This window comes from Gossypium hirsutum, chromosome D05, assembly GCF_007990345.1.
Source record: "Gossypium hirsutum isolate 1008001.06 chromosome D05, Gossypium_hirsutum_v2.1, whole genome shotgun sequence".
NCBI classification, from domain to species: domain Eukaryota; kingdom Viridiplantae; phylum Streptophyta; class Magnoliopsida; order Malvales; family Malvaceae; genus Gossypium; species Gossypium hirsutum.
The window spans coordinates 25,081,070-25,092,993 of record NC_053441.1 but is presented as its reverse complement, the minus strand read 5'-3'; the positions used below and the strand labels follow the sequence as shown (position 1 = coordinate 25,092,993).

General features: G+C 34.0%; 1 protein-coding gene across 1 annotated transcript; it reads left to right on the top strand.

Moving 5' to 3' along the window:
• Positions 1–1,059, top strand: LOC107902576 (uncharacterized). The gene has a single exon (XM_016828733.1). The coding sequence runs from the start codon at positions 1–3 to the stop codon at positions 1,057–1,059; it is 1,059 nt and encodes a 352-aa protein (XP_016684222.1).
• Positions 1,060–11,924: the final 10,865 nt, after the last annotated feature.

Here is an 11,924-nt window from a genome sequence, read left to right as displayed (position 1 = left end):
ATGGAGTCAGATTTCGCCGGTCTATCTATTGATGATGATGATGAAGAAATCCTGCAATCACAAGGAGAGGTAGAATCGGTAAGTGAAGAAGAGATTCTAAGTTTGGTTGGTTGTTTTCTTACAGCCAGTATTATTCATTATCCAGCAATGAAAAGTACCATGGCTAATTTATGGCATCCGGTCAAGGGTGTTCAAATCAGAGACTTGGGGGAGAAGAGATATATTTTTAAATTCTTTCATATCATGGATATGGAAAGAGTTTTAAAAGGGTCCCCTTGGACTTTTAATAATCACCTGCTGGTTTTGCATAAGTTGTGCAGGGGAGAGGATCCGTTAAGAATTCCTTTAATTTCAGCATCTTTCTGGGTACAAGTACATGATGTTCCTATTAGCTTTTATTCTGAAAATCTGGCCATACAATTGGGAAATTTTATTGGAATATTCCAAGAGTATGATAGTGCTAATTTGGGGAAAGAGAATATGAATTATATGCGGATTACAATACAGATTGATATTAGACTGCCTCTCAAAAGGAAAAAACAAGTTAATTTTCAAAATAAATACTCTTACGTCAGATTTAAGTATGAGAGATTAACACTTTTTTGCTTTTATTGTGGTCGCCTAGGTCATAATGATTCTTTTTGTGAAATAAAAATGGAGGCAGGGGTGGAAATTGGTGAGATGGGATGGGATTTGTCTTTGCGAACACAGTCAAGAAGAGCCCAAGCAATGAGTAGTGTCTGGTTAAGGGAGAAAGGAGGATTTCCAGATGGAAATAAGGGAGATAAACTCCGAGGAAATAGAGACTGGAGGATGGCAAGGAAATTTGAAAGTAATCTTGATCCCAATTTAGGTTTCAACTTGGAAGGTAATGGGGTCTCTTCAGGTCTAGGGGGAATGAGAAAAATCGTTGACAATAACCACATGGCGATGGAGCATGATCTGGAGAGTGAGGTGGTTATATGTGAAGAGGGGAAAAAGAGGGTTAGAGGGGAGATTAAGGAAAGTAATGAGATGGGAGGGAGAAATAAGAAGGTTGAAGTCAACCATTTGTTATAAACGGCGGCCAAGAGACAAGCTGACCGGTAGCAATGAAAATCTTAAGCTAGAACGTCTGAGGTTTGGAGAATCCTCGGACAGTCCGACGACTTCGGCATTCGCTGAAGCAACATTATCCCCAAATTATCTTCTTAATGGAGACAAAAGTAAACAAATTTCGGATGGAGAAAATTCGAAGAAGCTGTGGGTTTCAATGCAGAATTGATGTAGATTCTATTGGACCAAGAGGAGGACTAAGTCTTGCATGGCGAGGAAATGTTATTAATATGCTTCAGAGTTTCTCAGATAGACATATTGATGTGATTGTCGAGGAAGGAGGAGATAATAAAAGATGGAGATTTACAAGTTTCTATGGCTCTCCATACTCGTGGGATAGGGGTGACGCATGGAATCTGTTGAGGCAATTACGGTGTAATGGAGATTATCCATGGCTAATTTGTGGAGACTTTAACGAAATTTTATATGGATTCGAGAAGAATGGGGGATTACCTAGGGAGGAAAGAAGAATGGAAGATTTTCGTCAAGTGCTTGAGGAATGCAGTCTGAATGATTTGGGCTATTCTGGTAAGTGGTTTACGTGAGAGGGAATTTTTATGAAACGAATATTCAAGAAAGACTTGATAGAGGAGTTGCAACGGAGCAATGGAGTGCTTTATTCCCTAATTCTCTAATTAAGCACCTTCCACATACATTTTCTGATCATTGTCCACTACTTCTGGATACCGTTAATAGGAAAAAATGAATGAGAAGAAGAAATTTCAAGTTCAAAGCATGGTGGGTGACGGAAGTAACATTCTTTAGCGAAACCAAACAAATCTAGGAAAACTCTACAAGAGATTTTTTGAACAGGATGGAAAATTTAAAAAGAGGTTTGGAGAGGTGGGGGATCACGATCCAACAGAACAGAAAGTTAAAAACAGAGGTCTTGTCTTCAAAGCTGGCAACATTACTTGAATCTGATAGAAGTGACAAGAATCTGGCAGAAATAATAGACACAAAAATTCATTTGAATCTTGAGATCGAAAAGGATGAATGCTATTGGGAACAAAGGGCCCGGGTTAATTGGTTAAAAACTTGGTGATAAAAATACAGCTTTCTTTCACAAGCAAGCGTCACAAAGAAGAAAGCAAAATCATATTCACAGGCTTCAGTTTGAAGGCGGAAAGGAGACAGAGGAGTGTGAGGAGAAAGAGGCAATCGCTAGGGAGTACTTTCAGAACTTATTTTCAACAGGAGGACAAGGAAATTTGGAGAGGATTCTGAGAGGAATCAAACGATGTATTTCAGAGGAGGACAATACTTATCTGAAGGCAAGATATACAAAGGAGGAAATATTTGAAGCTCTTTTAGAAATGGGACCTACAAAAGCACCAGGTGAGGATAGATTTACATCCCTATTTTATCAAAAGTGTTGGCCAATTATAGCCGAGGATGTTTCTGGTTTTTGTCTCCAGAGGTTAAATGAAGGTATGGATTTACGTTCAATTAATAAAACGAACATTGTGCTAATCCCAAAAGTCCCAAATCCTTCAAGGATTACTCAATTTAGGCCAATTAGCTTATGTAATGTGATTTACAAATTGATAGCTAAAGTCATTACTAGAAGGCTCTGGAGAGTGATTCACAAATGTATTGATTTAGCACAGAGTGCTTTTGTTCCTGGAAGGCTGATTTCAGATAATGTCCTTGCTTATGAAATTCTTCACACTCTGAAACTCATGAGGGTGGGGAAAAAAGGATTCATGGCTGTCAAGCTGGACATGAGTAAAGCATATGACAGGGTTGAATGGGGTTTTGTGGAAAGGGTAATGGAAAAAATGGGATTTGATTCTGATTGGATTGAATCAGCTTTAAATTGCGTCTCTTCAGTCTCATATGAAGTGATAGTCATTGGTAATAGAGGGCAAACAATCACTCCATTTAGAGGCCTAAAACAAGGAGACCCTCTAAGTCCGTTCTTATTTCTTCTTTGTGCAGAAGGACTTTCAAGTCTAATAAGGCTTGCAGAAGAAAAAAATACTCTTAAAGGAGTTAAAGCAAGCCGAAGAGGACCAGCTATCTCCCATTTACTCTTTGCAGATGATTGCATCTTATTTGTAGAAGTTTCTGAAATGGGGGCACAGTCTCAAACAGATTTTACAGGAATACGAGATAAACTCAGGGCAATGTGTAAATTATGAAAAATCAGCGATCTTTTTCAGCACAAATACAGAAGAGGGGGTAAGAGGTGATGTCTCAAGGATTCTTCAGTTAGAAGAGCTAATGATATTGAACGGTATCTAGGGCTGCCTAGTTTGGTGGGGAAACGGAAGAAGTCATCTTTTCAAAGCTTGAAGGATAGACTCAAACAAATGATTAATAATTGGAGTATTAGATTTCTCTCCCAATGGGGGAAAGAAGTGTTTATCAAAGCGGTTCTACAAGCTATTCCAATTTATTCAATGAATTGCTTTCTTCTCCCTAAGACCCTTTATGCAGATTTGGAAAGAATTGTTGCTAATTTCTGATGGAGGAAGAGAATGAACAGGAAGAGTATACATTGGTGCACTTCGGATAATTTATGTTTGTTAAAAGAAGATGGAGGCCTTGGGTTTCGTAATTTTGCGAAATTTAATATTGCATTATTAGCGAAACAAGGTTGGCGTCTTGTTAATTATCCAGATTCATTATTGGCGCGTGTTTTGAAAGCTAAGTATTATCCCGATTCAGACTTTTATAAAGCTAGATTGGGGAATTTATCGTCGTTTACCTAGAAGAGTGTATGGTCTGCGAAAGGTCTGCTTGAAAAAGGTCTTTGCTGGAGGGTGGGGAGGGGTGATAAAATTTCAGTTTGTGATGATCTGTGGATACCAGGCAATAAAATGGTTAGAATATCGAACCAAGAAGTTAGTGGAAATATTGAATTAGTTTCGGAATTAATTGACGCATGTAACAGAAGGTGGAAAATAGATATGGTAAACGATACCTTCCGATCGGATATTGCTGAGAAAGTTTTGAAGATACCAGTGGCGGAGACGGAACATGACGACTTTCAAGTTTGGAGAGGGGAGCCGACCGGGGAGTTTTCAGTGAGGAGCGCCTATAAACTATTACATGAGTCTTTATTGGATCCTAATGAATTAATTTTACATACCGAAACTACAAATTTCTACAGAAAGCTTTGGAATTTACATATCCGATCTAAGATAAAAATGATGATTTGGAGGATCTCATGGAACTTCATCCCATCCTTTTGCAACCTCAAAATCAAGCGGGTAATAATGAATACCTAGTGTCCCAGGTGTGATTGTGAAGAAGAAAACAGTTACCATATCTTTCAACAGTGCCCTACAGTGATTAAGGTTTGGAGTCACTTAAATATGTCATGGGTACTTGTTAGGATCGTCCCGAATAAGCAACGAACAAGTAAAAATAGTAGAAGAAATTGAGAAGATGAACACACAAATTTAACGTGGAAAAACCCCTCAAAAGAGGATAAAAAACCACGGGCAAAAATAATTTTACTATAATGGAAAAAGAATGAAGAGTACAAAAGATGGAGATAAAAACTAAACCCCAAAAATCCGAAAAACAAAGAACCCTCAAACGTAAACACAAAATTCTCTGAATGTGTTATGAGTTCTAATCTAATGGGTGTCTCTCTAATTCTAAGATTGTAAAGGAGCCTATTTATAGGCTAAATTAGCAAGTCAAATAAACTATACTAATAAATGCTAAATATATTATACTAATAAATACTAAATCTTCTAGAAAGAAAATATATTTTTGTTTAACTTGACTTATAAGCAATCTCTTAGAATTTGAGTCACACAATTCTAACAATCTCTACATTGACACGAATTCTTTCAATGCCATCTTTGCCAAAACCCACCACGGGCCTATCTTGAACTATACAAGGAATTAACTGAGTCGAATCTATGCTTAGAAGCTGGAAGACTTCTAGCCTTCGACTTGTGCACTGCCAAATCAGAACTAACCCGGGTCTCATTTTTACGAATACAGTGCCCTAACTTTTCAAAACCTACATCCAAAAGAGAACCTCTCTTCAACGAAACGGTCATACCTTTTTCCCTCCTATGACCAAGTTGCCTCCGCTTCAAATGAGTTGACTTTGACTCCGTAACGGATGAAGGACGTCCGATTTCACCGGTCACTGTAGAACCTTCCAGAATATAAAGACTGCCGGTTCTTTTACCTTTTAACAAAACTAGAGCTCCACGAGATACTTTAATGTCGCTCGACTCGATGTTCATTCTGCATCCTTTCAAGTCTAAAATATTCAAGGAGATGAGATTCTTTCGTAAATCAGGAACATACCTGACATCTGAGAGTGTCCTAATCGTCCCATCGTGTATACTAATTTTAACAGTACCAATACCGATTATTTTTCTAGATGAATCGTTTCCCATATGCACAACTCCACCTTCAACTGAACTGTATGTGGAGAACCATTCTCTATTGGGACACATGTGGAAAGAACATCCTGAATCTAGGATCCACTCAGACGTAAGCTTGGAGTTATCGCTCGTTGACACTAACAAGAAATCATCACCGCCTTCATCGACCAAATTAGCACCAGCTACATCTTCCTGGTTACTCTCAGCAGCTCTTTTATTTCGCAGTTTATAACAATCTGCTTTGACGTGACCTAACTTTTTGCAATAGCGACACCTTTTGTCTCGTTTCTTTGATGCTACCAAAACGGAAGCTTGTCTATCTGCTTTGCTATTCAAATCAAACTCATTGTCGAGTTTGTCTCTACTCAACAAATGACCCTTCACATCTTCGAACGAGAGTTTGTCTCTGCCATAAATCAGGGTCTCCCTGAAAGACTTGTATAAAGAGGGTAAAGAGCACAATAACAGCATAGCTTGATCTTCATCGTCAATATAAACCTCAACGTTCTTTAATCATTTAAAAGAGTAATGAATTGACTGATGTGATATTTAAGAAGCTCACCTTCGTTCATGCGAAACGTAAATAGACGTTGTTTCAACACTAAACGGTTATCCAGAGACTTAGTCGCATAAAGAGTTTCTAACCTTTTCCACAAGGCGAATGAGGTCTTCTCCATCAATACCTCCTGCAAAACTGTATTCGCGAGGCACAACTGGATTGCAGACAAGGCCTTTTCATCAAGCTCTTCCTAATCTGTTTGATTTAGATTCTCAGGCTTTTTCCCTGTAATAACCTTTTTCAAGCCATTTTGAACTAGAATTGCCATCATCCGAACTTGCCACAGATTGAAATTTGTCTCACCATCGAACTTCTCAATTTCAAACCTTGTTGCTGCCATCTCTGACCGGGCTGATCTATGAAAGTTAAACTAGCTCTGATACCACTTGTTAGGATCGTCCCGAATAAGTAACGAACAAGTAAAAATAGTAGAAGAAATTGAGAAGATGAACACACAAATTTAACGTGGAAAAACCTCTCAAAAGAGGATAAAAAACCACGGGCAAATATAATTTTACTATAATGGCAAAAGAATGAAGAGTACAAAAGATGGAGATAAAAACTAAACTCCAAAAACCCGAAAAACAAAGAACCCTCAAACGTAAACACAAAATTCTCTGAATGTGTTATGAGTTCTAATCTAATGGGTGTCTCTCTAATTCTAAGATTGTAAAGGAGACTATTTATAGGCTAAATTAGCAAGTCAAATAAACTATACTAATAAATGCTAAATATATTATACTAATAAATACTAAATATTCTAAAAAGAAAATATATTTTTGTTTAACTTGACTTGCAAGCAATCTCTTAGAATTTGGGTTACACAATTCTAACAGTACTAAATCAGAGTAATGAAAATATATGGAGTTGGCTTACTGGAATCTTTGGACAAGGAAATGATGAGCAACTTCGAATATTCTGTTGTGGTCTCTGGTTTATTTGGTTTAATAGAAATCAACTGGTGTATGAGAAAAAGAAAGTATCAGGAACTGAAATCACAAGGAAAGTTAGAAGCTATATTTCAGAACTTGAAGCAACAAAGGAAGATAAACTTACTTTACACTCTTCGGATAAGTGTCACAAGGTGTTCAAAAGGGGAAGGGCAACAGTTCATTTCAACGCAGCTTTTGACCAGTCAGACGTTCAGATCGGCATCGGGACTAATAGCATGGAATGGGGAAGGAGAAATCTTGGCGTCATAGGCAGTTCATCACTCCAACATAGAAGACCCATTTACAGCAGAGGCATATGCAGGATTACAAGCAGTAAAACTAGATATTAGTCTGGGAATCAACATACTTGAAGTTATGGGAGATTCAAAAACGGTTATCAAGAAGTGCCAAAGTTCAAGTATTGATAGATCGGTCATAGGAGCAATAATCAGAGATATTCAGAGCAAGAAACGCAAATACCAGAAGGTTGAGTTTTCTTTTATCCCAAAAGTTAATAACATCTATGCTCACACTATTGCAATGAAGGCTCTCAAGAGTGGAGAAAGCTTTTACCTGGAGAGGGGAATCCCAGAATTGGTCCAAAATGCGCTGGAGAGGAGAAACCTTTGAGAGGAGAGACTTTGGCAAAGACCACCGGATTGAAAAATGAAAAGTCTCTCTGTTTGCAATAAAAGGTAGCAGAGAAAAAGTAACATTGGGAACCTGTTATCATTAAGGCTGGTGGGTGGATTTGAAACGATTTGATATAAGTGGTGTCCAGCTGTTTTTGAATTGACTGGTTTTGGATAGGAATAAGATTTGTTTTATTTTGTTTATTTGATTTTAGTAGGTTTTTAGGCCACATTTGTTGTCCGTTTTCTGGATTTTCTTTTGTAAGGCCATAGGCCTGTTTCTTTATTTTCTTGTTTTATATATAATAATACCAGTCAATTATTTCAAAAAAAGAATAAATATTAAAATTATATATAAAATTTTATCATTATATACAAATTTTGATTATTTTAACATTAACATATCGACTTAAAAAAAATATTAACATATCGATTATACTACTTTCAAATTTTTACATTTATTTATTACATACAATTTTTTTAAAAAAATTATATTAACAAATAATTACTAGTTCTATGGCACACATATCTTATGGGTGAAAAAAATACGTAAATAATATATTTATAAAAATTTCACATTAAAACTGAATAAGGTATTGTTTAAAACAATTAAGTCATGTATCGTAAGTTCAAATTCTTCATAGTTAAAAATAAAAGGATAAAAATATCATCATATTTTTTAATTTCTCAAATGAATTGATATTTAGGGTCTGTTTGATTGATGGAATTGATTTTCCGGAAAATCATTTCCAACTTTTTCAGCGTTTGGCGGGAAATATTTTTCATTTGGAAAATGAACTCCAAAACAAGGGAAAATGGGTTACATTTTAGGAAAAAATGTCTTACCCTTTCAATTTCCGTAAGACATTTTCCGTGCTCTCCTCTCTATCGCCTCCTTCATTCCTTCCTTCATTTCCGGTAGAAAACTGCTTCTGTTTATCGATTTTCCAGTAACTTGCTTTTTTAATTATTCAATACTTGTTTTTTTAACACAATTACAAATAATTTATTTGATATTAGTTTTTTTCAATTTATAACTATTAATATTGTAGCTTAATAATTGAGTATTATTATAAATAAATCATTGCAATATATGTAAAAATAATTTAATATATAAAAATTTATTAATATATATTAATATATGTAAAAACAATTTTTTCGAAAAATATTTCTAGAAAATCTGCCAAACAGCCGAAAATATTTTACACAGATTCAATTAAACACCAGAAAATATTTTCCAGTAAATCATTTTACAGAAAAGTAAAACATTTTCCAGAAATCATTTTACAGAAAACATTTTACTAGCAATCAAACAGACCCTTAGTTCATTTGTTACATCAACTTAATCAAGAGATTAATATTTATAGATGTTTAGGTCATATATAAATAATTAAATTTATTTTTTAAGTATGCATAACTGAATTAAAATTAAAATAATAAATAAAACTAAATAGAAATTAAAGGTTTAATATGTACTAGATTATTTGACATCCACGATAAAAAAAATATTTTAGGTAAATAAATATACATTTTTTAAAAATTCACTAAATAAAGATGATTAGTTTAGTGCTAAAAAACTTGTTTATAAATTCATTAAACACGTGTGCACTCTTTGGATATATTAATTTTAGTTCTTTTATTTAAAGAATGTATAATTGTGTGAAAAAAACAAAAATATCATCACAAAAATATTATCATTTGATAGAAAGTATATTAGTCTTTTTTTAATTCAGTTGGCACCCATTGACACTAACTTAGTCAAAAGTTTAATAATAAACTAGATTTTATCACACCCACAATGTGAGTGAACGAAAATATTTTATATTAAAAATACATTTATTAAAATAAATTAATAAATTATTATTAGTGAAGTTGCAAAGGCTTTTTATATGAGTTTATTAGTTTTGTGTTCAATTTTTAAATAATGTTTTTTTCCAGTGATTTGATCGTATGAAAAGATAAAAATATCATTGTCATAATATTAATTACCTTTTAATGTAAGGATATTTTAATAATTTTATAATTAAATTGTTATCGAATAAACTCGTGGCACTAACCCAATCAATGGTCAGTATAGATATAAAAATAGATATATATAGAATTACTTTGAATTAAAATTAAAATAATATTTTTAAATTAATCCCAAAATCATATTCAAGTGGAGAATAAATGTTTACGTTGGCGATGACGTGCCCGAGGCCTAGAATTCATTAATATGTGATTGACTTTTTTGACTGCCTTTTGCTTCTCGAATTTTCAATTGCAGCACAATTTTTTTTTCATTTTTTCCAAATAAAAGGAAATTTATTTTACTTAAAAGTGCCTCATCATTATTTTACTTTAGTTTTCGGACCCTAACCCAGTTTAGTTCAAAGCCAATTTACCATTAAAATTGAAAATTTTTCTGAAGTACTAAAAAATTTTATAGTGTACATTATTACTGTCAGAAAGTGTAACATTCCTAAAAATATTTTTGTCAAAATTTGTATTGTCTCAATAATCGAGTGAATTGAATTTCGAAATACGAAAGTTAAATTAGACGATTGATAAAAGAGAGAGAGAGAAAAGATGTAGTATATATTGGAATGATATTAGAATTGGTAGAAGGGTTTAAGGATTAAATTGTAGATCAAGGTAAAGTAGCTTGCCCATTTGAGAGTATTAGACCTTTTATCACGACCTTAATGACTTAGGTATAATTATACCATAACCTTAATGTTTAAGTGGAAAACATTAATCTTGCCCATGCGTTTCCACTATCCGTCATTTTGTTAAACCATGGCCATTGGATGCTATAATAAATAATAAATGAAAATTTTGACAAATAAATAAAATGCAAGTTAGTGGGAGAGAGAAGTCATCCATTCGGCTCACATAGAAAGAAAGGAAAGGGAAAAATCTTTCAAAGTTTCCTCTATTTCCATGGGTTATTCTCCAAGGGTAAGGAACCTTTTATCTATTTTTTTGTTAAATTAATGGTGTTAGATGATAGTTTAAAGTAAGTCCATCCTTTTAATTGTTAAATTAGCTAGGCCATGGTTATGCTTTTGTGAGGGTTTGAAGAAATTGAAATAAAGTTAGGTTGTTTAGGAAGCATACTTGAACTTTTAGCACATACATGAGTTGTTATTGAATTGATTAGGCTAATTGGCGATGGGCTCATAATTTGATTAAATGCTTGTATGTGTTTATATATTTTGAATGGAGAAAGAGCTAGCCAAAGGAAAAGAAAATGTGTTGTGAGTGAAAGTATTTGGAGAAGCAAATATCCCTTTTGTTGTTTTGGAAAGGTAAGACATTACCTTTTTTGAATCTTTAATTTGATGTCATAGGCTTAGTGAAAGTCTGAAAATATGATGAATTGATTTGCTAGAAAAACTAATACATTAAGTGGTTAAAAATCGTACTTGATGGATATTGGTATTATTTGATAATCAATAGTTGAATCATGAAAGTGATAAGTTATGAATGCAATAACGACAAGATCTTAGATTTAGTCATAATATGAAAAAATGTTAAAGTAATTAGTGATAGAAACGAGTTATGGTGTTCAATGATGTCACCGACATGAGGTCAAATGAATTGAATTCCATGTAAGCTTGGTAGGAAGATTAGAATACAGTTGGCATACTAATTTGGATTTGTTGTGTGATTTTATTTGGAGTTCTGTACTGGCGATTTGTAGGGTTTGAAGTTTGTTTAATGTGTATATTTTGGATTTATGATACACTACCCTTAGTTAAACATTAGTTGCAGATCATTGGGCTCGTGTTACCTCTTCGAAGGCTTATGTCATACTAGAGTTCTGTTGCTTTCATGCTTTACACTTCGATATTTATATGGTGTACAAGTTCCCATAATGTTCAAAGTTAATTTTACTAAGGTTACAATGGACGAAATTATGAAATTAATACAAAACTAAAAGAAAAATGAAATTGATACCTATGAATGCAAAACATAAGGAACAACTATAGAATTGATGGTATGAAATAAGAATGAACTATGCATGCTAATGTATATATGTAAATATGATGTTAATTAGTTTGCTTATATTCATTAATCCCTTTTGTTAACATATTACCACGTGGATATGTTGGTAGTAAGCTATGGTTGTTGAGCAAATAAAAAGAGTATCAAATAGGACAAGGTAAGTATAGTGGTTGTCAAATGAATTTACTAAGTATTTATGCTTATGCACCGTTGCTCATGCGCGTAGATCTTCGCCCTCGAATCTTTGAAGCCATCTCAATTCAGGAGCATCACACTTTCATCGAGATTACCTAAGTATGGAAATTTGTAACTACGTTTTATGGCATGTATCTATCTAAGGTGTCTAGATGCATAT

Coding starts and splice junctions, on each gene's coding strand:
- LOC107902576 (XM_016828733.1), top strand. CDS start 1: ATGGAGTCAGATTTCGCCGGTCTATCTATTGATGATGATGATGAAGAA.